This window comes from Lepisma saccharinum, chromosome 1, assembly GCF_977018435.1.
Source record: "Lepisma saccharinum chromosome 1, izLepSacc3.1, whole genome shotgun sequence".
Taxonomy (NCBI): Eukaryota; Metazoa; Arthropoda; class Insecta; order Zygentoma; family Lepismatidae; genus Lepisma; species Lepisma saccharinum.
In genome coordinates, this window is record NC_139229.1 from 118,458,977 (window position 1) to 118,486,917 (window position 27,941).

Consider the following 27,941-nt stretch of genomic DNA (forward strand, 5'->3'; position numbering starts at 1 on the left):
CAAACAGGAAGTAAGCAAACAATACGAAAAATGGTAGAAAGAAAGTAGAATTCAAGTGGAAGTGGTCATATCGAATTTAGTCTCTGCTTACATGTCTAATATTTGCAAATCTAGTTACCAAGTTGGCATCTACAATTTAGTCTATCCACTTCGTCCTTCTGATACTAGTTGTCTGTGACACACTGCACAGATGACAAAATAGAAATGAAAAAAAAAATCAAAATTCCAAAGGTAAGCAACACACAATATCCTGTATATTCAGGGCATTATGAGGCAAGTGCCAAAATGGTTGAAAATACAGGGATATATGTAGTAGCAAAACAAACACACTGACGACCGTGTTTATCTACGCACCGGACACACATGTAATATTTTGCAACTGTAAACAGGCTAGTAAATATGCTACTGATTCATCATTGGATTGTTACTGTGGTTGTACGTGTTTTAGCCATAATGTAACAACGTGAACTTCAGATACTTCCATTATCAGCACAAAAGTACCACAACCTTGCAACAAGATTTGCAAATATTTTACATGTAGCTGGGTGTAAAGAGCAACATGTAAGCTTCAAGTCTAATAAAATTAATTATTGTTGATATTTGACATGTAGGCTGAGACAAAATCCGATATTGACACTTCATTTCGAATAAGTTTTCTCATATCATTGCTTCACTTCCCCTTCACCTGAGATAACTGCTGATCTTCGGTCTACTGGACGCCTTTCTCATTTCGTTTTACAGCAAATAATGTGGTTGGTAGTTTGTCATTTTTCACAAAATTTGTGTGTTCCTTGCAACCCTGCCGTGCACTGTTTCGTCGCAGGAAATGACGTCACAGATACAATAAAATGTTGTGTTGGGTTGCCAGCATCCAGGCGGCAAAACTGTCTTTTTTGAGCGGCTGTAGCGCCGGAACTACGCACCGAGAAAAATGTTACTGAGAAACGTTTTGTCTTGATGTCCTTTATACGAATCTGTGCTCCGTGGGTGCCATTAAAATGACACCCTGTATATTATAAATATGTAGTATTTATCCTCCCTGTGCCATACTAGTTTGCTGGCTGCTGTGAAACTATTACCAACATTTTTTTACAGTATTATTAAGTTACTATGTGGATGCCCTTTATTGTATAGGAAAAATATTTTGTGTAAACTTTTTGGGGGGAAGGGGGAGTGCAGGAGAGATAGGCGGGATAAGTTTTGATTTCCTTTTACATGTGCTATTTCTATTTCTTCCAATTGTCTAGGAACACTGTTCCAGACGATGTTAAGCCATGGAGCAACTACAAAGACAAAGAGTACTACCTGCCACATGACATTCCAAAGTACAGAATTGTTATCTGTACCCTGACAGGAGCTGGAAGGTAAGACAATCTAGAAGGTGCCATCTTAGGGTTTGAATCAAGGAAATTGTGAGGCATTTATTAGTAAGTTACATCCAATATGACAGTGTATTATGTTCAAGAGCTCTGTTATCACTGGAACATGAGCAGTGTTTATTTAGTAAGTGGCAAAACTAAATTCTCTCATTATAATTTGGGATGGTAGTTGATAACCTTTAAAACATCTGGGGATTCAGCAGCCTAACGAAGAAAAAGGGTCATGATCTTTCCTCTGTCTCTGCCAATAATTCAGACAGCTGAATTTCCACATTATACAGTACATTCACAGGGTGGATACCCACCAGGAATTCCTTGAATTCTGGGAATTATGCATGAATTATTGGCTCCGGGAATTATGTGTTAATTCTACATGAATTTTTCTCCCTAGACGTGAAAAATTTAGGACAGCCGATACCGATTCCGATATATCGGTATCGGCTAGAATTTATTTGCCTATACCTGGCGATACTTTTCTGGCATTTTTAAGGACCCTGTGAAAGACCAAAATGTCGTGCGACACTTTTGCAGAGTGAAATTATCCTGGAAATTATGCAAAATTCAGTGTTTTTTTTTTTCAAAAAGTTTTGTCAAAAACCTTTATTTTGTGTTAACATAACATGTAATTTAATATTCTAATGTAATTCAAAAATATTTTTAAACAAAAATCTATCTATCTGTCCAGTGCTCGAAAAATTTTCTACAAAGCTAGGTGCCAGATCTGAAAATCAGGCACCAGGAAACTACCTACTAGCAATTGTGTATACTACAGTGTGTTTCAAAAGTCGCACAACCCAAACATTGAAAATATATATCTCTCTTGAAAACCGTAAGAGGTATTTACACCAGGTTTTCTGCACTAAACTAATTATGTACGCTATCACTGGGTTAATAAATTTATGTCAGCATGTATTCAAATAAAAGCAATTACATTATTTTAAAAAAATATTGTTAATTTGCTGAAAGCATCTGAGAATTGGATTTTCAACAATATGTACCGATGTAGAAATTTTCAGCGAAAAATGCAGGTTCGACCAGGACTCTAACATGGGTCTCTGATATACCGTGCCATTGCTCTAACCACTGAGCTACAAGCCCGCTGTCCGTAGAGATGTTAATTATTGAAGATGAGGTACACACAGGAAATGTGCTACATAGAAATTTTCAGCGAAAAATGGATTAAGATCTGTACACTGGGAAGAACCAGGCAACGTCAATGTCTACTGTGTTTCAAAGGCAACAGATCCTGTTGCAGTAGCACTGGCAGAGACAATTCCACACAGGTAAAACAGTGACAGTGAGAAATCAGGCGAGGTCAGGCCGGCTTGGTAGCTCAGTGGTTAGAGAAATCATACGGTATGCCAGAGACTCAGGTTCGAGTCTGCATTTTTTGCTGAAAATTTCTAGAGTACATCTTCTATGTGTGCCTAATCTTCAATAATAATACCAACTCTTAACAATTTGTGGGATCATTTGTTGGTGTTTGACTAGTCAATCTTAAAACAGTTGCTTTGTGAGGTACAGCAGAAGCAGGGGATTTTACTTGGAAAACCTCTTGCACATGAGTGTAAGAATGAGTAGTAAAATATTCTTCAGCAATGAACACGTGCTGCTCCAAAGAATACGCCATGCTGAATCAATTAAAATAACTGGCATAGTAGCGTCGAAAGTGAGCAAAGAGAATTCAGTGTAACCAGAGGCAGACTAGGATTCTCTCAAAGAGAATGGTTTATGATTTTTCACGTAAATGTGTAGCCAATACTCAGGCACATGTGGCATGAGTCTGTTGACAATATTTCAACCTGTTAGCATTGCCAAATATGTCCCAAAAATGGCACTTTTTCACTCAACCCATAAAATCGCTAATAAAAAATCCATCAAATGTTGCACATAACCAATATTGGTCGCAAATGACAGATTGACATGGCATCAGTCATCAGACATCTAATTATGACCCTTCGATAATTTCTTACGTATTTTTCTAATTCAGAAGTGCATTTCTGAAAAAATTTTAACGCTGCCTTCCGCAAGTTATTAATTTATCTAAATTTTCTGTATGGAGAAAACTGATAATTTTAAGCATTCAAAAATATCTCAATGGATGAGATTTTATAATGCAGAAAACCTGGTGTAAATATCTCTTACGGTTTTCATGATACACATTTTCAAAGTTTGGGTTGTGCAACTTTTGACAAACACTGTATAAGAAGCTGAGCATCATGGTATTCAAAACATCGCTAAATCATTCGAGAAAACTGGAAATGGGATGTTGGGGGACAAAGAGTAAGAAATTATTACAGACTCTATGGAATGTTCACAACGTTGATTTAAAAAAAAAAACATTTGCTAACTTACACTGTACTGCAATTTGAACTTAAATCATCAAAATTTCGTACATATTAAAGCATAATGATGGCGACCTGGCGGCCGGAATTTTTCGAGCCCTGGAGAATGTTATTGCAAGATAAGATATCTTGAAGTTGATTAGATAAATTTAAGTTTGAAATTTTATACAATTCATAATTTTTTGTAGATTAGTGTATCCCATAATATCTGTGACTTCTGTTTGTAGATGTATTTCAAGTCCGAGTATGTGAAATGGCAAATGTAAACTCCACACCTTAAATTAAATATATATATATATATAGGATAAAAGCAAGGAGGGCCAAAAGGGCTAAGTAAAAATCAAAGAAGGTAAAAGGAAACACTCACCGGACAGTAGAAAAAAAATCAAAATTTTCGCTAATTTCATAGCATCATCTGTGTGAGGAGAAATAGACGGAACCGGAAGTTGGGGCACAGCAGAGTTGCCAGGTTCCCATCGAAGAAGAAGCTGTGCGTAGAACGAAAAAAACATTGTTTCGTCACCAGGCTCGTCGTAAACTGTGAGTGTGTGGGATGAGCTGGGAGGGTGGGCAGGAGGGATGGGCATTACTGGGTGGCCTTGTTGAAGCCAGGTGGAGTGGTTGCACTCATGGCCGATATATAGGCCCTCTCCCATCTTTTGCGAACAGAGGTGTTGGCTGCTTGGGGTAGGAGATGGATAATCGCTACCCGGAAGCAGTCGTTGAAACTGATGTTGTGGTGGTTGGTGTGGACGGCGACAGTGAAGTCCAGGTTGTGGGTGGAGGAGCAGTGGTTATTGATGCGGAGGTTGAGGGACGTTGATGTTTCTCCCAGGTAAAAATCACCACAGATGTTGCAGGTGAGGATGTAGATAAGGTTTGAGGCATGGCAGGTCCCTTTGGAATGGAGGGTAAATTTGCCAGTGGCCGTGTGCACCTGGAGGGTGTGATAAGTGATGAGGATGGGGCAGGTCTTGCACCTGGGGCGGTTGCATTTATGGGCGGGGGGTTGTTGGATGTGTGGTGAAGGAGTGTTGTGGACCAGGATGTTTTGGAGGTTGGGGGGCGTTTGAAAACCACTCTGGGTTTGTTGGGAAATATTTTTTTGGTTTCCGGATCACTGTGGAGAATTGGGAGAAGAGAGTGCAGTGTGTGCCTGATTTTGTTGAGGTGGGGATGATATTGGGTGATGAGTGCAGGTGGGTTGGTGGCAGCAGGTTTCTTGGTGGTAGTGGTATGTGAGGCAGCTCGCGATATTTGCTTGGTGACCAGGATGGAGGGATATCCACGGTTAACCAGGGTCTGGTGTAGGCGGAGGTTATAATTCTGGCGGGAGGTGGGTGAAGTGTTCAGGTGCTGTCCCCTGAGGACCAGAGAGAATGGAATGGCTTTTTTGGTGTGGAACGGGTGGGAGCTGGAGAAGTGTAGGTATGTAGAAATGTGGTTGGTGGGTTTTATGTGGATGGAGGTAGTCGGGTGTCCTCCCTCGATGTGCACGTCCACATCCAGGAAGGTGATCTGGTTGGGGGAGTGCATCCAGGTGAATTTTAGGGAACGGAAGTGGTTAAGTTGGTCAAGGAAAGCTGACAAGCATGGTTCTCCATGTGTCCAGAGCATGAAGATGTGGTCGATGAAGCGGAGCCAGAGGAGGGGTTGGGTAGCCAAAAAATCTTGCTTAAGTTTGCTCATGAAGAGGTTTGCATAGGATGGGGCCATTCTGGTACCCATGGCTGTACCTCGGATCTGTTGGAAATTTTGGTTTTCAAAGGTGAAGTTGTTACAAGTGAGGACAAGGTGGGCTAGGTAGGTCAGGAAGTTTGTGCTGGGGTTGTGAAGTTTGGGTCTGCTATTGAGATAGAATTCTATGGAGTGGAGGCCATGGGAGTGAGGTATGTTTGTGTATAGGGAAGTGACATCGATGGTGGCAAGGATGGTATTTGGGGGCAATCGTGGAAGGGTGCTGATTTTCTGGAGGAAGTGGTTGGTGTCACGGAGGTAGGAGGGCAGAGCTTTCACAAGAGGCTGGAGATGGGAGTCAACAAAGGCTGAGATTCTTTCTGTGGGTGAGTTATAGCTGGACACAATGGGTCTACCAGGGTTGCCAGGTTTGTGGATTTTGGGCAATAGATAGAAGGTGAGGGTGCGGGGATTGTCGGGTATTAACATGGCGGTGGTACGAGCTGTTAGGCCTTCAGGGGGGCTGCGGGTGTGGATGAAGTCCTGGATTTTGTTGAGGTGTTCGGCGGATAGGTCAACTGTGGCGGGTTTGTAGGTGGAGGGGTCAGCGAGCTGGCGATTGGCTTCCGCCAGGTAGTCTTGAGAGTTCAAGACCACTGTGGTGGACCCCTTGTCAGCTGGGAGGATTTGATGTTGTGGTTGTTGTGGAGGTCTCTGAGAGCTTTCTGTTAGGTTGGTTGTGAAAGTTATTCAAGAATGAGCTGTCAGAGGTGGTGGAAATGACGGCAGTGATGTATCTTTCCAAGGGGTGGTTGGTGGGCAGGGATCTTGGGAGGAGGGGGTGCTAAATTGAAGGAGGCTCGGGTGGGTTTCACTGGTGGTAGTTTGGAGTGAGGAATTTTTGGCCCAGAAATGTTGCCATCGGAGGTTGCGAGCAAATGTGTTTATGTCAAAAAGTAGGCGGAATTGGTTGGGGGGAGAAGGTGAGGCCTTTGGATAAAACAGCTATTTCATCAGTGCTCAGTTTATGGCTGGATAAATTGAGTACAGTCTGGTTGTTTTTGAGTGGGTTAGGGTTATTGGTGGTCATGGATCTGGTAGGGGTAGGTTTGTCCGTGGACTGGTTGTTTCCCAGGGTGCGATGTGTGGGAGTACAGTTTTGGTTTTCAGGGGGGGTCTGTGGTGGTGTGGGAGGGGTGGGCAATGGTAAAGGGGGGTTGGGTAATAGCGGGCATGTTGGTGTGGGACTGATATTGGGCAGCAGTGGAAGGGGAAGGGTGCAGCCGGTCTGAAAAGCTTGATGGCAGAGATTGGAGAGTTTTTGGAGGTGTTTAGTGTTAAGGTCACTGGCAATGGAATGGGCGGTGAACCAGAAGGAGTCTATTTTGTGATGGTGGTTACCTGGGGTCAGCAACAGGATTTTGGTAAGGGATTGAATAGAGATGGACAGTTCTCGGGTGCGATTTAGCTGGGATCGGTACATGGCATGGGTCAGTTCAATAGCGAAATTTCTCGCTAGTGAGAAAATCGTGGGTTTTATGCTTGGGGGCATGCCAGAAAATGGCAGTTTGGGTGTTAGGCCTATATCTCAAACAAACCCAGAGTGGTTTTTAAAAAGCCTCCCCCAACCTCCAAAACATCCTGGTCCACAACACTCCTTCACCACACATCCAACACCCCCCTGCCCATAAATGCAACCGCCCCAGGTGCAAGACCTGCCCCATCCTCATCACTTATCACACCCTCCAGGTGCACACGGCCACTGGCAAATTTACCCTCCATTCCAAAGGGACCTGCCATGCCTCAAACCTTATCTACATCCTCACCTGCAACATCTGTGGTGATTTTTACCTGGGAGAAACATCAACGTCCCTCAACCTCCGCATCAATAACCACTGCTCCTCCACCCACAACCTGAACTTCACTGTCGCCGTCCACACCAACCACCACAACATCAGTTTCAACGACTGCTTCCGGGTAGCGATTATCCATCTCCTACCCCAAGCAGCCAACACCTCTGTTCGCAAAAGATGGGAGAGGGCCTATATATCGGCCATGAGTGCAACCACTCCACCTGGCTTGAACAAGGCCACCCAGTAATGTCCATCCCTCCTGCCCACCCTCCCTCCCTCCATCCCAGCTCATCCCACACACTCACAGTTTACGATGAGCCTGGTGACGAAACAGTGTTTTTTTCGTTCTACGCACCGCTTCTTCTTCGATGGGGACCTGGCAACTCTGCAGTGCCCCAACTTCCGGTTCCGTCCATTTCTCCTCACACCGATGATGCTATGAAATTAGCGAAAATTTTGATTTTTTTCTACTGTCCGGTGAGTGTTTCCTTTTACCTTCTTTGATTTTTACTTGGCCCTTTTGGCCCTCCTTGCTTTTATCCATTATATATAATTTTTGGTAATTGGTAATTGGACCTTTTCTTGGAAAGGGGTAATACTAGAGCACATTTGCAACAATTTTGACCCTATGCACCGTGGGTCGAAAATCAATGGGTTTCGAGTTATTGCAGTTTGTAGATTTTGTGAAATATTCCGACTTGCGACCAAAAAATAATAAATTGTGAAAAAACTACTACACCCTGGACACTTAATCGACACGTTGCTTACAGCTGACGAGTGAGTGACTACTGGGGAAAAAAATCATGCCCATAATTCCAATACTCACAGAAAGAAACAGTCATTGGTGCACACGTCATGAAGAAATTTGGAAATTATCATTTAAATCGAAGAGGATTACTCAAAAAATTGGCAACACACTTAGCGTAAAAATTACGGAAAAAACTTTCTCGTTTCATAAGCTCTCCAAAAATATACAAATATTGTCAACTGGCACACGGGTTGGGGGAAAAATCTGAATTAAAAGCGGAGAAGGTGCGTTGTAGACCTCTTTGTAAAATGAAAAGAAGTTGTCGGTTGTGAGAAATAAAGGAACGAAAATGAGTGAAATAATAATGTTATTTACCATTCTCATGATTCCAGGTTGTCAGAATTAACCGTTACAAAAACTACAAATCCCATTAAAATTGCCTCCCTGGTTACGTATGTAAGCACGCAGCCTGTGACGTACTTCAGACACAGTCACTCGCGTTGACACTGAACCATGCCCCCCTCCCACCACACCACAGAAGAGCACCAGTCCTCGGACAAAAGATGCCCCCAGCATACTGACATTCCTCACCCCCAACCACCCACTAACTGCACCTCCGTCTTGAACCTTTCCAACCACAACCTCACAACCACCGAAATTGACGTTCTTTCCAAAGGTCTTACCTTCTCCCCAGCCTCCACCCCTAACAATTTCCGGCTACTATTTGACATACAAACTTTCACCCGCAGACTTAGGTGGACTTATTTTTGGCCCAAGAATCCACCCCTCCAATGCTAATCCCTCAGACATGCATCCCAGTCTCCTCAAATTCTGCCCCCCCATGATCCCCCCTCCCTCCCCAACAACCACCCCCTTGAAAGATACATCACCTCTGTTGTCAACAATGTTTCCGACAGTACATACCTCCAAAACTCCTCTTCCCACCACAATCTAACCCAAGCCCAGCACCAAGCCCTCCGGTCCATCCGCAAGAACCCGCACATCAAAATCCTCCCTGCCGATAAAGGGTCCACCACAGTAGTCATGAACTCCTCTGACTACGTGGCGGAAGCCTCCCGTCAACTCTCTGATTCATCGACCTACAAGCCCACCACGGTTGATTCATCTACCACACACCTAGACAAAATTCGGGATTTTGTCCTCTCCCGAGGACCCCATGAAGGCCTATCCAATTCCACCATATCCTCACTCATACCTGACAACCCCCGCACCCACACTTTCTACCTCCTCCCGAAAATTCACAAACCGAACAACCCCGGGAGACCCATTGTGTCCAGCTACAATTCACCCACTGAACGCATTTCAGCCTTTCTAGACTCTCACCTCCAAACCCTCGTCCAAGCCCTGCCCTCCTACCTCCGTGACACCAACCACTTCCTTAACATCATCCAAAACTTACCATCCCTACCACCTAACACCATCCTCACAACTGTTGATGTCACATCCCTCTACACTAATATTCCCCATGCCCATGGCCTCCGTGCCATGGAAACATTCCTTAACAGCCGACCCAAACCCCACAATCCCAGCACTCACTTCCTGATACAACTAGCCAACCTTGTACTTACCTGCAACAACTTCTGCTTCGGTGATCAACATTACCTGCAGATACGTGGCACATCTATGGGTACCCGCATGGTCCCCTCTTATGCCAACCTGTTCATGGGCAGGCTGGAACAGGAATTCCTTGACTCCCAGCAACTGAAACCACTCCTCTGGCTAAGATTAATAGATGAAATTTTTCTCCTCTGGACACATTGCGAACCCTCCCTCACTACATTCCTAAACCAACTGAACGACTTCACTACCCTCAAATTCACCTGGTTCCACTCCAAAGACCAAGTGACCTTCCTAGATGTGGACATCCACATTGCGGGAGACCACTTGGAAAAACTTCCATACACATTAAACCAACCAACCACCTCCAGTATCTCCACTACTCCAGCTCACACCCCTACCACACCAAAAAAGCCATCCGATTTTCCCTTGCCCTCAGAGGCCAGCGCCTCAACTCATCCCGCCAAAACTACAACCTACGCCTGCACCAAGCCCTAACCAACCGTGGCTACCCCTCCACCCTCATCAACAAACAAATCACTAGAGCCAACTCCCACAACCACACCAAACAACCCAAAACCAACCCCCACCCCTGATCACCCAATACCACCCCCATACTTACGAAAATCAGACATACCCTCCACTCCCTCCTCCCCATCCAGCACAGTGATCCTGACACCAGGGACATCTTTCGGGATAAGCCTAGGCTCGTCTTCCGTCGCCCCCCCAACCTCCAAAACATCTTGGTCCGAAACACTCCCACCCCTTCCACATCACTCCCCCCAGCCCACAGGTGCAACAAACCCAGATGCAAGACCTGCCCCATACTCATCACCTCCCCCACTTTCCTGATCCCCACAGCATCAGGCGAGTTCACCCTTCACCCTAAGGTGCACCTGCCACTCATCCAACCTAATTTACACCCTCATCTGCCAAATCTGTGGCAACTTCTACGGAGGCGAAACCTCCACCCCCTTGAATCTAAGGATCAATAATCACTGTTCCTCCACCCAAAACCCCGATTTCACTGTTGCCATCCACACCAACAGCCATAACACCACCTTCAATAACTGCTTCTGTGTTGCCATCATCCATCTTTTACCCCCCCCCCCCCCCCTGCTCTGACACATCTTTCCGCAGGCGATGGGAAAGGGCCTATATAACAAGCATGCACGCCACTATACCCCCCGGACTCAACCTAGCCAACCAGTAACCCTTTCCTCTCCTCCCCAAAACCACCCACCCACCTTACAGTAAACACTGGTTAAAGCACTTCTCGTCATCTATCAACTGTTTCTGGCAACACTGATCATAGAGATGCTACGGTCAGTATTCTGTGCCTCTTTTCTAAGTAACGCCGATCTTTCTCCTTCTAACTTGAAAATGCGACTCAGATCGCGAAATATAGAATAATTTCTCTTCGTGTGGTAAGTGTTTACTGTCTCCTTCATCATTAGTATTTATCCGCCCTTCTGGCACCTTTTCTGATCCTATTCCTGTGTTATATATATATATCGTTTAATTGAATTGAATTAGAATTTTTTGGTACATTGGAATCGCACAGAGCCTTTATATAACTTGACAAGTTTAAAAACAAGATGCTGCAATCCATTGATGCTCACATCACAGTTCCCCACTCCATTGTCTGCGGCGACGTTCATTCGCAGTGTTGCAAACTGGAGGGAGCTGAATCCTCTGAGAATTTTCAACGAAATTTGAATGTGAAAGGCATGAATTAGTATCCCGTCACCTACGCTACCTATTGATTGCGCTAAATTCTAAATACATTTTGATATTTTCCCTTTAAACCTTAAATGAATTAAGTTATGTTAGGGATATTTCTTACCAGCATAAGAAATGTATGAAATAAAACGATAGAAAAATGAAAAATATATAAACGATAGAACTGAGCTCACCTAAATGTTTTCCAGTTCTCCTTCAGTTTCACTCTCCCACTCATCCGAGTCTGTGTCTAACGATGAATCTGTGTCCGTGTCTGAATCGGCTTCACCAAGTCTAAATCAGTTCATCTACACGCTCGTCCATAAGTCCATCTCTTTCAAAGTAAGAATCTTGCACCCAAGAGTAAAGAGCATGAACATTTCAATGCTTTAGAAAAGAACACAGGCAAGCGTGTTATCAGATTGCGTTCTCGTAGTGATTGTTGTAGGATAAACAAATGAACCACCACCCCACTAGTTAAAAAAAAAAAACAAAAAAAAATGGCCACTGCTCGATGTCGCATTCAGAAAATGAAGTCATTCGCCCTGTAGTTTCTCTTCGTTATAAACCTTAACGCACGTGCGTAATACTACAGTTTACGATCGGCGTACCGCACGCATTTTCAAAGGCCGGATTAAATAAAATGAACCACTGATATAATAGGAGCCTGCATGCACTGTCACGCTAAACAGTGAAAATCGATTGTCATATTTGTTTTAGCTTAATTTGGCTGAGTTAGCACCACTGGTACTCTCAACGCCAGACAAGTGAGTAGAAGAATGGTGGGGAGGATGACGTAATAGGAAGTGCTCCGCAGCGATCTGCACATATCGGGACTTAACTTGTCAGGCTATAGTATTAATATTTGTTGTGTGTGTGTATTTTGAGAGGCACTAAGGTTGAAATAGGAAAAAAAAACATCTTTGTACCCTTGAATTTTTGGAAAGTTGCCTTAAAAACTAGGTAATATTCCTGGATTTTTATCATGGTCCTAGAGTGACAACCCTGATTCAGTCTCCATGGTCCATATATAGCAAACTGCAGTTTCGTCAGTTTTACATTTTCCTGAATTTTAAGTGTTTGCAGCTTGGTCCCCTGAAAACTAAAGTCAAGGTTCCACTGTAGTTTAAGGGTCAAGCAGATGTGTTCTCTGGCACGAAGTCAAGATTTGCAATTGCACGTTCAGTTACTGTTATAACACCATTAAGCCTTGTTTCCATGATATGAAAAACTAAATATCCTGACCAAGGCCGTAATTTATTTTATTATAAAACATAAACTAAGCGTAACATTTCAACCTTCTAGCAAGGTCTTCTTCAGACTCTGCACCAAGTACAAATGTAACAATGTACAAAAACATTACGATATACCGTGCGTTCATTTCGATCTTCATCCGAGAGATCGGGAGAAGCGTGGCGGGTGGCGCTGACGGAGATGCCGACATTTGCAGCCTGTAATGCCCGCTTATTTTTATGGACATATGCAGCCATTTATATAAATATTGCAAAACAAGCACTAACCTGTGTTATAACATGCAAAAGTTCTTCTGTAATTCATCCAAGTTCTGCCCTTATATACACAAATAAATACGCTTTAGAAACGATGTTAAGAGCCACAGATAATAAAACATTTTAATCATAGTTTTGACCAGTAACGTCCTGCTTAAGTTTATATCCTTGAAAGAGTTTTATGTCGATGGGGATCGTTTGGAGGTTTCGAATGTGCAACACTGTATCAAGATTACGCTGCAGACGAAACCGTTAAAAGTCAATGGTGTTCGTGAGCTTCCTTGCAATCTGAAATCTCCAAGCTAGAGTTTTTTGTTCCTTCGCGACTAGATGAAGACAGAGCTGTGAATGTAGTGGCGAGCAGATGTAAACAAAGAGCATGTTAATTTCGTACTGTGCGCAAGAGTGTTATTCTTGGTTACTTGCCGTTACTTGTTTGTGTTATTGCATTGTGTATGTGTGTTGTGTCAGTGAGACGATTGGAATGACAGCTGCAAGGTTCACGTTATAAAGTAAAGTAAAGTGTTCCCCTGTGCATAGCACCACACCATGAAGGCGTATAGCGGGTGTGGGGGTAACGCCCCACACTTTCTTGATCCGATTGTGAGTGGGGTGATGTGATCAGCATCATGCCCCTGACCGCCTTTACCCCCCAGGGTTTCCCCCAGGTACCCATGTTATTCGATGCTGGGTGGACGCCGGGGCCGCTTCCATCGTTAGAAAAGTTCCCGGATTTGAACCGGCTGGGGATCGAACCCGGGACCTTTAGCATGGTAGTCAGACGCGTTACCGACTGAGCCACCGCGATTTACGTTATAACAAAGAATTTTTATGTATGACACTTACGTGAAAACAGACTCGTGTCGAGACATGTGTAGGCAATTTGTACAGAAATTCCCAGATGTTTCACCTCCACATAGAGATGCGGTTAGACATCTTGTCCTTAAATTACGAGAAACTGGATCGTTAAATTTTAAAACACCTAAACAAAACGACGGATTCTAACCGAAGCAAAACTCGATGAAATTGGTGCAGCGTTAGAACGTTCTCCAAATAAACCTCTACGCCGTGATTCACAAGAGATGGGAGTGTCAAAATCATCAGCACATACAGCCACTAAGCTACTAAAATTAAAACCATATTCTTATAACACAGGTTAGTGCTCGTTTTGCAATATTTATATAAATGTCTGCATATGTCCATAAAAATAAGCAGGCATTACAGGCTGCAAATGTCGGCATCTCCGCCAGCGCCGCCCGCCACGCTTCTCCCGATCTCTCGGCTGAAGATCGAAATGAACGCACGGTATATACACAAACATTACTCCCCTCCAGACTATTAGAAAGTTGTTCTGGAACATTCTAGCAGGTGGCTTTCCCTTGTCAACTGTACTTTCACCTAAAAGGCTAAACATATTAACTTCCATGTCTTCTTCACCTTATTTCTCTCTTTCCTTGGCGTCCTTCCATTTTCTCACTAGTATTCTCTTCTCCCTTCCTATCTGCTTAGCCTCATCCCACCCTATGTCATGTCCTGTTTGGACCACTGAGAACAAGATGTTGGATGTAACATCTCGAACCCACCTCCTTGGTCAGACATTCCAAAAATAAAAGGAAATGTCAAATGGTGGAAAAGATTGCAAATATAGGACTGATTACAAAAAAAAAAAAAAAAAAATCTCCCTTCCCTCCTTTTGAAAATTTTGGGGCGCGTGACTGAAATGACATGTATCAGGACATGATATGTGAATGCTAGAAGGTGCAGCAAAGAGAAAATGAAAGTTATGTTGAAAACATGGCGCATTAGTGTTACATGCGAAAATTGTGATGTGGTATTGTGTAAAATTTTATATTTATTTGCAAATGTATTATTTAAAATCTGCAAATGAAACCATTAAAATTTTAATATTACCATGCAGTTATCAAGTAAATTGTCTTGAAGGCATTTTTGGGGGCTTAACCTTTAGACTCCCGAGCAGGTTTACTAAAATATCCCCTTTCTTACCTGGGGTTCTCGGCGGGAATTTTAAATTCGAACACTCTTTGGAGGAAAATTGTTATAACTCTGGCACTATGGGAGCAATCTACTTTTTTTTTTTTTAAAGAACATCAGAGCATGCAGCCGTGTACGTTATTCTGATGATACCATATGGTATCATCGGGAGAGTAAAGGTTAAAGGAGAGCTGATATTGATTATCCATAAACACAGCAATCAGAATATGGTATCATAACACTTACAATTCTTCATGTCAGATGTTTGAACTGCATTATAATTGTTCTAAACAGTGTAGTTACAATGTGTACAGTTCAGTGTATATAACAGAGTGTTGTGTGAAACATTCAGAGTTTAGTTTGGTAAAACATTAGCTTAGAAAACAGGTTTCATCCTGATTGATCAACAAGTTGTACTAACTACTCAATAAATTATCACTAAATACTTCATTTTTCACAAATGCAATATCAGCAACAAACTGCAATTGTTGCAATGGTATCTTTGTATACAGTCAGTCACAAAAAAAAAAATAGCACCACTCTTAAAAATTGCATGTTTAGCGTGATTTAATAGAAACCATGATTTCTATCCACCCTGTATGCGACCATGGCTCCTCCTCCTTTGCTCGTCTGGTTCACAGGCTCTGAACAAAAGAAATTGTTTTCTATATCCTCCAATTGCTGGAAGATCGCATAATTAATAGCGGAGCACACACACACACAGTGGTGCTATTTTTTTTTTGTGACAGATTGTATATGTTAAATGGTAATCCCAATTGCATTTATGCAAGTCTGTACTTCCAAGACGTTTTTAACTATGCCTAATATTAGTTTTTGGTGACTAAATTATGACTGCTTGCAATTTGTGGTAAATTTATTTTGTCTTGACATCTTGCAGACTTGTTGATAAATTACCTCAGCACTTCACACACGTGTTCATAGACGAATGTGGCCAAGCTCTGGAACCAGAAGCACTCATACCCATTGCAGGCTTGCTAGGCAGTACTGAGAAACAGGACATAGGAGGCCATGTCATACTTGCTGGGGATCCAATGCAGCTGGGACCTGTGTGCAACTCTTACATTGGGGAGAGATTTCAATTTCGTAAGTAGAGTGTATCACGTTAGAATTTCAGTGCATGAATTGTGTACCACTGTGTTGGTATCAAGAGCTCTATAAAATAATTACTTTTTTTTCTCAGAATGCAGACTTTGGGAGAGAGAACGTAGTTATATTATATCACAGGGTCATAATTCGAAGTTTTGTTGTTGCTAAACTGCTAATCCAATATTGCTCATGTGGGTTTGAGAATAGTAAGTGTCTGAGGTTAAGTGAAGAAAGTGTCATTTTAGGGGCATATAATCTTGCCTGCATCTGTTGAAAAGAATTGAACTGCTAGTGTTGCAAATTGAAAACAGCACTTTATTTGATAATTCTGTTGTTTGATAAATGATAAATTATTATGTGATTTTCTTCTCATGCAGAGATGTCCTTTTTGGAGCGTTTGATGTACACCTGTCGTCTGTACCAAAAAGGACGGGATGGTGAATATGACAGCAGATTTCTTACAAAGCTACTGAGGAACTACAGATCCAATCCAGAGATCCTTCGCCTGCCAAATGAACTGTTCTACGATAACGAACTTCAGGTAACTGTCAAAGAATTTTTTTACGTACAAAAATATTCACATACAGTACTCACTTTTCCACAAAGCTGTTTCTTGTCGTTCGTACTTTAAACATTGTTGTTGTTTGCCTGCCTTTGTCCACATCATGTACCGTTCCCCCGTGTTAAATCCTGTAGCAGAGAAATCCATGCATGGAGTACTTGGGTGCTGTCAACGTTAATCCTGCGGGGAAAAAATGGCGCACAATTAAATTCCTGCGTGACTTTTGGGACACCCTATAGAATTTCTCGAAAAATCAAGTTTTCATCCTATAGTCGAAATGGTGGGGGGGAATTGCCTAGCATGAAAGAAGAGGAAGCAGTCTTTGAGTGGCCCAAGAGTTTTAGTTTTGTGTGGGAAGTAGTGTCTAGGAGTGTGTACAGTGTACGATTGGCATGTCCTTTTCGAATTTTATGGCTATTATAGTTTATATACTTGGCAAGTCCGGTGGTGGGTTGGGCTTAATAGAAATTAATAGAACTACAAAAAAACAGCTTCACAGAAAAGTAAGTACTAAGTTTATCTGTATTTGAAAAAGATATATATATTTATTAGTGAATTATGGTTTTGTTGAAACTTTAAACTAACTCTGTGTGATGTATGTTGTACTTCAGAAGAAAAAATTACCAGAGTCCTCTCTGATTCAAGAGTATAATATGTATTCCAAAATGAAATGCAACAAGTGTTAGTGTTCTATGGAAGTGGGTTGGGACATTCCATGTGAAATCAACCAGTGAAGGAGCACTTTTCAACCTCACATATTTTGATTCGTTTGAATTTTGGCAACCAGGGCACCTATATAAGTGATTCGGACTGCGTTGGAAAGTTCTTGAAGTGCTCTTTTTACCCTGCCTATGCCACAGTAAAAAAGCAATTGAAGGTGCTGTAAAGAAAACTTTGGTAGCCATTTTCTCAAAAACAGGTATTTTATTTTTTTCAATAAATTACATGTCATATATACTCTATTACTCAAGAAGTATACAAAATTTTAAAGTGGGATGCAAATGGGATCTGGAGGTATGTTAGATTTAGGTTAGGTTAGTGCAGGGTGTGGTAGGTTAGGTAAGGTAATGGATAACAGATTTTGATAGACAAATTCCTTATATTCAAAAGTAATAGTCTAACAGAAATCAAATACAATATTGTTTGAATTAACGTACATGAATATGATGTTTAAATTCTTGTTTATTAGAAATACAGGGTGACTCAAAACTCATGTTCCATAGGCAACTCTTTATTAGTGCACATAGCTAAAAATGGAAAGTTGATGGAAGTAGGTGAGTTTAAATCTAAAGTGAGAATCATAGAACTTAAGACCTTCTGTAAACAAAAGCACGTGTACCCTAACAGTGTTGCAAACTTATGGAAAAAAATAATCCACATAGCCTACAAGGTGTAAAAACATTCCATTTGTCAACAGATGCGGAGTAAGCAGTGTATCACTGAGTGATGACCTGTTGAAAGTTATTGAATGTATGTTAAAAAAAAAGTTTAATAAATGTACATCTTGCCTGGTGGCCGATTTTCAGACTCATCGCCGAAGTTCCCTGGCTCGAATCCCAGCATGGGTGTTCTTTGTGAGTATCCCTTCATCAATTTCATCTGATGATCACTCATTCTCATCGTCGGGATTAGCCAAACGTGGAAGAAAAGCAACACTAAATTTAAAAAATCAAATACAAAATGTACATCTTATCCCCCAGAAGTAAGACGGTTCCGTACCAAAGGATTAATTTTCTCTCATATTTTACTAAAAAAGAACCTTGCTAGAAGAATGTGACACATGAGATAAATTACGTTTTGAAACCGGGGTTTCTTCATTAAATTTATTTGATGTTGAAAAGTGTTATGATTTATTATTATAGATAATGAAAGTAAGCTAATACATATGATTTTATTGACTAAATTAATAATTATGCAACAAAGACACCAAGGGAAACTAAAACGGCAACTTAGAGAAGCATAAAAGTGGGGAAAGAAAACTGTAGAATACATAAATATTTTGAGGCAGTCACATTTTATTGTACGCTACATATAAAATAAAATGCATATTTGGGGGTGAATTTTTAAATATTGTCACATTTTTCTTCTCTCTTGTTGTGAGGTGTTCATTTTAAATCAACCTCCCTCACCCTACGGCCTGCCCTCCTTCACCCGCAAAAGTATTCCGGAGTGTGAGGATGTCACCATCCGGATGGTGAACACCTCTGTATTATAGATCGACTCCTGTGTCCCACCCCCTTCCCCATCCCCGGAGGATCATCACTGACAATGTGAAATCACACTATCATATGCCGACAATCGACATACCACTTCCGTTTCTGTACTTGACTTAGTGAGAAGTATTGTGGTTGGCAACAGCCTAATAACGGATTTCTTCCGCATCATGTAGTCCGTTCTATGAAAGTACGCTAATGGAAGAAAAACGTGTAAATTACATTGGATTATACATTTTAAAATATATTTTCATTAAAGGTTTCTGTTTATAATAATAATACATGATTATTGTATAAATTACAATCAATCACGTGAACAGCAAGAAAATAGCGCCAGTTTCGAACATGGCGACTTCCATGCGTGCAGGAAAGTCTCCCGTGTTTTCAGAGTAGTCTTTCGGAAATACAGCCGTTTGAAAAGTGGCAAGAAGGAGGTTGTTCTTAACGTTTATGTGAAGTTGTGTCGGTGCTATCCTGAGCAAGCAGTGAAGTTGGTGTCCAAGTGTAATTGTGTGTCTGCGTCTTTGTGTTTTCGGTGTGGTGAAAGAAAGGAAAACGACCGGTCAAGTTGCGAGTCCCGCGAAAAAAAACATGTTGTTGCTCGTATAAACAAGTACACCGATTTGAGATAAGCGCAATACAATGTGAGGTGCTTTCGTATTCTTTCAATCAAAGAGCCGTCCTGTCCACTGTGGAGAAGATGTTGATAGTGATGATTGATGATGATCTCCCCAATTTTAGCAGTCAACGTTAAATCGCCTCTTGTGCCAGGTTGAGTTCCTTTTTGGGAAGCAAATTTGACAGACCGTACTCTTGACAGGATGATGTCTAGTGCCGAAAATGCCTCAAGTTCAAAAAGGAAGTACTGAATCAAGGTAAGAAAATACATTACTTGCATGAGACGTGCATAAATAATGTGCTTATTATCGTCTTCTTGTTTTCTAGTGCACGAGAAACCGAGAGAAAGATAAACAATCTCTTTTTTTCCCCGGCTTATCTTTGTTTAGCTTCTGCTAAAACTGGCGGTATATTTGTTGCACAAAGGAGAAAACAATACTCCACATGTCAACAATGTTGGGCAATAATTTGGTGGAAATAAAACCAAAGGGCTTGAATTACTGAAACTAATATATATATATATATATATATATATATATATATATATATATATATATATATCGCTCTCTCTCTCTCTCTCTCTCTCTCTCTCTCTCTCTCTCTTTCTTCTTTTTTTTTCCTATAACTTTCTCGCTGTCATACTGAGAGAGGAGGGGGGAAGGGTGATCTGTTAACCCAGTGTCAGATAAATTGAACTTTTGGCGTAGAAAAATATGTTCATTCTTGAACAAGAAGACGTATTTAATCACTTGTAGAAAATTTATTATACTTCAATGTGTAGATTATCAGTTAATTAACAATACGTTTTTCCATGTTACGTAAAATTAAAGGTTGCGAGTGAGCAGCATATGATGGCCGCACCATTCACGAACAGCGCCGAGTGATACGTTACTCGAAGTGAGACGGTTCTTTGCAGAAGGTCGGAAGGTTCGTGATTCTTACTTTAAGTGCTTGAATTTTCAACGTAGCCTCCACCGTGCAGGATGTACACTGGTATGACCATAATTGGTAACCAAAAATGCCGCATGCTTGGCCCGGAATATTATATGGCATAGCAATATCACACAGTAAAGGGTAACTTAAGAATTGATGACGATAATTAAAGGCAACGAAAACAAGCCAAAAAACGAGACCATGTGACTAGCATTCCCCCTCCCCTCTCCAGACCACTAGAAAAGGCTAAACAAGTAGGTAGCGTACACAGATTTCATCAAGGGGGAGGTTTTTTTCAGAAACTGTTTATCCAAATTCACATTACCAGTATTTTATTATAGTTTAAGTACTACTACTATCACTACTAATGCTGCTGCTGTTACTACTAATACCAACACCACCACCACCACTACTACTACTATTTAGTAGTAGAGATATACATAAATATATTAATGAAAGCAATAGAATAATATTAGTTTCTAGTCGAAGGTTATTTATATACGATAGATGAGACATTTTAAGTGTGAAGAAAATCCATGAGTACAAACAAGTATATTTTAAAGAATTGAAGTAATCCTAGTATGAAACTCACCCAAAGAAGCAATTATGATTGTCAATTCTTAATTTACCCACAATTGTATAGCATTGGGATGACATACAGTATTCTCGTTCAAGCATGTTATATTTTTGGCAGTGATCAGAACGCTACATTTTAAAAGTAGCTTCGCTACAGCTACAGCTACTCTTCCAAAATGTAGCTTCGCTACAGCTACAGCTACATTTACCAAAAAGTAGCTCGCTACGCTACTCCTGTTCGCTACTCACTACTTCGCTACTTTTTGCACTACTTCTGCATAAAAAAATGAAAACAACCATATGGGTATTAAAAAATCCCCTACTACTGGTAAATAGATTCTGTTATTAATTATCATGATTCCAGTCATTCCATAATTTTGATAGCAGTGTTACTTCAGTTACTTATTTTTACTATAGTTTTTAAGAATACCATACCTATGCAAGTGCCATATCAATTCAAATTTGATATATGAATATTGCAATTAGGGTGTTACGCAAATTAATTATTACAACTATACACAAATAAATTTTGGTAGGATTAAATATTTATGTTCACATCAACATATTTTTCTTGAGAATAAATATTTCAGTTTCATAGACTCATATGAAGTCAGCATTTTGGATGAAAAGTACCTGGAGCCCTTTGACTACAAAAGGGCCCCAGGTTTGATACCCAACGGAGGCACATAGTGGTTAGGATCCAGTCTCGATCAGCTTATCTATGCATAAAATGGACTCAAAACAAAAACTAGGAAATACGCCAAGTTAGGAGGATGAGATTCCCCTGCTCCTCCATTCCCCACTCTGCTCATCATTCATCATTCTTCCTCGTTCTCACAATTAGCTGAAAGTGGTAGAAAGCGACTATATATAATAGAATATTTAAATAAACCATTCATCCTCATTGTCATGATTGAGAGAAGTGGAAGAATAAATGAGGAGGTAAACAGAAGAGGACAAATGGGTGGTGGACTATATCAAAGCGTTCGAAGATTAATATGGAACAGGGATGTACCTATGAAGCACATACTATGTGCCAATAATTACGTAAGGAGCAGACTTTGACAATGACAGAGAGAGATAAAAGAAAAATGCAGGCAGTGGAGATAAAATTTTTAAGGAGTATATTGGGGAAGACTAGAAGGGATAGAATAAGGATTGAGGAGATCCGACAGACAGTGGGTGTAGTGAAGCTTCAGGACAGAATAGATAAGGCACAGATGAGATGGTTCGGACACATGAAGAGGATGGATGCAGAAAGACTACCAGTAAGAGCTTACAATGCACAAGGAGTGGGAATAAGGTGAAAGAGGAGAACAAGATGTCGGTGGAAAGAGCAGATAGTGGAGAGTGTTAAGAGAAGAGGACAAGATTGGAACACCGTGGAAAGAGAGGAGTGGTGGAAGACCAGGAAAAAATGGAGAGGCTTGACTTCTATGCCGACCCAGCCAGAGGCAGGAAACAGCAAAGGATGATAATGATGATGTCATGATTAGCAAAAGTTACAGAAAAGGGACACAAAAGTAGGAGAAATAGATAAATTTGAAAACTAAAGAAAATTGTCGTTTCTGCAGGAAAGTCAATAAATCGTACATACTTTCTGCAATATGATAAAATTATTGAGGAAACTGTCGTGTAAACCTGAGTGTTCTAAACGTATTGTAATTTTAAAATTTGTGAACAAATACTATCGCGAAAATAATTGTAATTCCAGAAACTCTATCATTCTAGTAACAATAATTTCTTGCTGGCGAGATCCTATATACTGACGATTATCAATGCTGTTAATGTACTGAGCCATTTATTGCTGGCACTATTCCCTTGTCAGTGCAGTGGAAAATCCATCGCTCGTTTTTGCACTGCAAGTTGCGTCTTACACAGCAATTAATGACATTTTGGTGTCTCTTACACCATGAATATCCACAGGATTTGTTCCGGGGGTGACGCAAACGAGGCACTTTTTTCCAGTGGTGCAGCTAGCGAGGCATGTTTCTCCCCAAAATAGCGATGCAGATAAAAAAACGTAGCTGTTAGCAGAAATATATTCATATATATCAGTTAGTTATCTGGATATCTGAATTATTCAGACACTAATTAAATAAATTAAGCAGATATCTTTAATCTACAATCTAGATAATCTGTATCTCCATGTAATAAACTGTCTTTATGAACCTCATGCAAAATTAAGGGTTATTGTCGATTTTTTTCTGACGCTGTTGTCACATTCAAAATTCACCTCAAAATGCTGAGAAAAAATGTAGCTGTAGCGAAACAGCGAAATTTTCGCTACAACTACAGGAATTTTGTAGCTTCGCTACCGCTACAACTTCAATTTTCAAAATGTAGCGTCGCTACAGCTACAACTACAAATTTTGTAGCTAGCTACAGTAGCGGCGCTACAAGTAGCTCGCTACTTCTGACCACTGATTTTTGGTTACCAATTAGGGTTGTACCAGTGTAAATCCTGAACGGTGCATGCTACGTTGAAAATTCAAGCACTTTAGATTGCCACCAACTTTCCCCTCTTCATTTTTCCCTATGTGCACTAATAACGAAGTTACCTATCGAATGGATTTTTGAGTCACCCTGTATTTCTGATAATCAAGAATTTAAACATCATATTCATGTACGTTAATTCAAACAATATTGTAATTGATTTCCGTTAGACTTTTACTTTTGAATCTAAGGAATTTGTCTTATCAAAATCTGTTATCATCCATTACCTAACCTACCATATCAAAAGACCCATTTTTGAGAAAATGACTACCAAAGTTTTCTTTACACCACCTTCAATTGTTTTTTTACCCTGGCATAGGCATGCTATATCTTATGTGAAAGAGCCCTGCAAGAACTTTCCAACGCAGTCCGAATCACTTCTATAAGTGCCCTGGTTGCCAAAATATTGCAATTTAAAGTTAACAAGATGTTGGAAAAGTGTTCAGAATTGCAGTTTGCAACAGTGTAATTTCGGAAATACAAAAGACATGGATCTGCAAAGTTTCATATTTTCCTACCTCAGGTGGTCCTTTCGGTATGCCAAATTTCAAATGAATCAAAAAATGTAAGGTTGAGGACCTTGTTGATTTGCCATGGAATGATCCTGTTTTTAATTTTTGATTCTCTTTGCACTACAGGATTGTGCACCACCAGAAGTAAAAAATGATCCACTGATAGCTGAATTTCCTATACCAAAGAAAAACAAGCCATTTCCTGTGATATTTCATGGTGTTCTTGGTTGGGACAGGAGAGAAGGAAGATCTCCAAGGTATTTATGTCGTGTTTATTATCACCACCATCATTTTCATTCTTCATGCCTTCATTGTACAAAAGTTTCAAAAGGACTATCTGTGTGCTGTATGCTTAAGGGTTGAAGTAAATATAATTCAGAAATTAATTTTGGAAAATTAAGTAATTGAAATATTAGCATAAAATTTGTGGCTGAATAAAGTTTGCAAGAAATTAACAAATGTTAGTGTTTTCAAATTCAAATTTAAAAAACTTTTCGTGCAAAAAATTACAACTTTGTACATAACTTTGCTCTGTAAATATTTGCTTAATAAATTATTTTAAATTGTCCATGTCATGTAACTTGATGTGGAAAGATAAACTACATTTGATGTACAAGAGAGTATCATTCTCTGTTCCATTTCTTCTCTATGTCTGATTGTGATAATTGTTTTTTTTATCACAATTATTATTTCTAGCTACTACAATGACCATGAGAAAAAGGAAGTTCTGCGCTACTTGAATATTCTGTTGGATCCTAATGCCAAAGTGCCTCTTAAGCCATCAGAAGTTGGGATTGTAACACCTTATATTAGACAGGTAAATGATGTGTGAACAAATTCTGTATAATCAAAATGCAGGGAGCTGCACAACGGACAGTCTCCTTTTTTATAAGCCATATTTCTTGAGTTCAGTGTGGTCGGTATGGAGTAATGTAGACTGGTTTGCTGTTTATGGTTTTTAGTACTTGACGAAACAAGCAACTTAAACACTTACCACAAATAAAAGGAAATGTTGATATTTCAGGGCTGATAATGCATGATCACAGTAGAGTAGAAGAAGGGAGTCACAATAGCATAGAGGCACAGAATACTAACGCTGTCATCGCTACAGTGTTGCCAGAGAAAGGTGATAGATTACGGGTGTAGACAAGAAGGTCCTTTCAACAGTGTTGACTGCATGATGGGTGGGGTGAAGTTCGGAAAGGAAAGGAATATGATTATTGGATGGCTAGGTTGAGTCCGGGTGTTATAGTGGCATGCATGCCTGATGTATAGGCCATTTTCCCATATCCTGCAGTTGAAGGTGTAAATGCAAGGGGGTAATAGGTGGATTATATGTACACAGTATGAAGGTATTTGGTTTATCCTGGGGGGGAAGAACCAAAGCAACTTAACACTGCCACACGCAGACCGTATGCTACTTGTGGTGTTCTCTGGATATTAGCGAGCATCCCGTGGGAAGTCTGCTAGCCTACAGATGAACTTAGAGCTTATTTTCTACCGGTAGATCAGAGGAGCATTACAGACTTAGGAAATGATAACTAGAGTCGTTTTCACGTTCAGAAGACACAATGGGCTCTTATGGGCAATGCTTTTCTTATGGGAAATACGAACGCGCTGTTGTGAAATTTCTGGATTTACAAATTTAGCTTAAGTAAAATCTGTACCTGCAGTTTTGCAGGAAATTTTGTAGATAATACGATGGTGAACACAAAAAACTGGTAACTTGCTTACATAATTTTAGATAAATTAAAAACGCAAATTTTCTGTGAGAACACAATTTTTACATTGTTTTCATTCCTAACGTTGAAACATGCCGTAAAATTGAAGCATTCATTATTAAAAAAATTGACACTGTTTTTTAATTGTCATAGGTGACAGTGGTACTCAGAATTTATCAATACTTTAAAGCATATTTGCATTAAAAAATATTCAAATAAAGTATGTGGAGATTTTTTATATTCGTGCAGTAGAAAATGTCATCGCTGGCAATTTTTTGTTCCGTAATTCCAAGTAAAAACTTCCAGCGACAAAGATGTGGAGAAAATAATGAAATTATTTTTTATAACCACTCAAAGGTTCCCAGAAATATTACTTCCATGCATTTGGAGTTTCTTTTTAACCCGAACCGCGCGCGAAGTAAGGAGACGTTGTCTGGCCATCTTGAGCTGGCTCACCGCAGCATTCCGGCTAATCACCACCAAGTTTTCGAGTTAATTTTATTTCCATTCAGTAAAAATATGAACTTCATGCAGTTTGTTATAATAGAATTGAAATTACTTAAATTTAATAATTGACAATTATTTCCAATGCTGCTTTCCAATGCTGCTGTTGTGAGCAACATTAGTGCTGTCGCAAATACACGTTGCTTTTGTTTACATTACTGTCGATATTAATACAGAAATGAAGATCACCTTTCAGTTTCCAACGTACACATAAATTCATAGACACCATATTAACCTTTGAAAGGCTTTCCAACACGTGACAAAATATGGGGCTTCAAGATAGAAATATGACATGCCTTGCTTGAGTCATTCACGTCTTATCAGTTCACGTGGGCCATAACTCATTTGTTTGTTTGGGTTGCAACTTGAATCTAACCCATGTGCCAGGTTCACCTTACTTGAGTGAGAGGTCTGCTTTGGTCTGTTTAGACTTTTTCCCTTTCTCGAAAAAGTGTTTTCAGTTGTGTGAGCGCTCAGTGATTTTTACTTTTTTAAGTGATTTCTGAAGTGTCATATTCGTGCATTACACTCGCGTGTGTAGTGATCGCAATAGATCATAGTAAAAAGGGTAACTGTAACGTTCACAGTATAATATTAATATTAATAATTACATATAATTATCATTATATATACAAAATATGTAACACCTTCATTGTGAAGGAAGGGCATCATTTCCCAGCGACATGAGCTGGCGCTGTATTGGCAACACTGTGCGGTTTCTCCATAAGCGCCGTTGTGTCTTCTGAACGTGAAAACGACTCTAGATCGGTTACATTAGAATGACACATTTATTCACATTAGACGTATGCTGCAGCATGGCCACAGCCAAACATGAACAATGTACTTTTACACTCAAAACAAAACATGAGATATACACATAACAAGGATACTTACATAGCAGCCGTAGGTATCACACTTTTGGGGCTACACACTTACAGAAATGCCACATATCCCTTAGGCTCACTGGAGAGGAAACAAAGAAAGGAGGGGGGGGGTATCTCGTATTACGTGCACATTGGGATTCTCTGCTTCTGCTTCTGGATCCGTTGAACTGGCAACTATTGTTGACCAAATTAGTGGTCCCCTTGGCTGGATGCCTGGTGTGGGTGTGGATTTTGGTGGATATTGCCTGGGTAAATATCACAGTCCCAGCAGTTATGCCATGTGCCCTGGCCCACCAGATTCATCTCACACAACTGTCAACAGAAAAACACTATGGGTCAGCATACTGTCCCTTTTTCTAGCCTGGAGTTACACTAACAACACATTGGTGTCCAAACTCACCTTTGTTAAACACCACGTGGACATTTGGCAGCATCTGCTGATCCTTTGTCCCTGGCCCACATGACCATTCAGATACTTTTTTTTAACTCTCACCACTTCACAGGACCTTGTCTGAAGCCTGTTCTAAAGAGAAGTGAAGCTTGGGAGGCAAGCTCCCATGATAATGAAAGACTTAGCAATTTTCTCTGTGACGTCTCGGCTGTGGCAGCCCCTGATTGGCTGGTTGGTCTGTGGAAGAAGTTCCAAGTCTGCTTACGAGATGGCAAACATGCATGGGTGGTTGTGAACAGTGCCTGGATGTAAGCTTGTAAACATTGGCATTTTCCTTGTTTTTAGTCCTTATTTATGCTAAATGAGTGAAATGAATTGGCTTTTCAGGCTCTGGGCACTGTTCTGCATATACACAAATGTTATCTCTAAAATCTAACATAAAATGAGGTATTTGGCTGACATGCGAGTTGGAGCCCATTGTTTACATGGATCCAACAAGGTCATTGTTTGTCTGAAAATTGTTTCTTTTTATTGAATAAAGAGTTTTTATTCAAACTATGAGTATAACATAGGGTTTTCATGCACTATCCATGGTGCTTTTTATTGGGGTATGTGATAATAT

At 40.5% G+C, this 27,941-nt stretch overlaps 1 protein-coding gene across 2 annotated transcripts in view; it reads left to right on the plus strand.

Moving 5' to 3' along the window:
* The window catches only part of LOC146000163 (putative helicase mov-10-B.1), a 111,142-nt gene that overhangs the window by 54,834 nt on the left and 28,367 nt on the right, over nucleotides 1–27,941 (plus strand). For both annotated transcript variants that reach the window (XM_083137505.1, XM_083137511.1), the window contains exons 13-17: nucleotides 1,248–1,364; nucleotides 15,701–15,906; nucleotides 16,287–16,450; nucleotides 23,946–24,076; nucleotides 24,516–24,636. In XM_083137505.1, coding sequence (XP_082993631.1) covers nucleotides 1,248–1,364; nucleotides 15,701–15,906; nucleotides 16,287–16,450; nucleotides 23,946–24,076; nucleotides 24,516–24,636 — 739 coding nt within the window. The remainder of the gene's footprint in view (nucleotides 1–1,247; nucleotides 1,365–15,700; nucleotides 15,907–16,286; nucleotides 16,451–23,945; nucleotides 24,077–24,515; nucleotides 24,637–27,941) is intronic.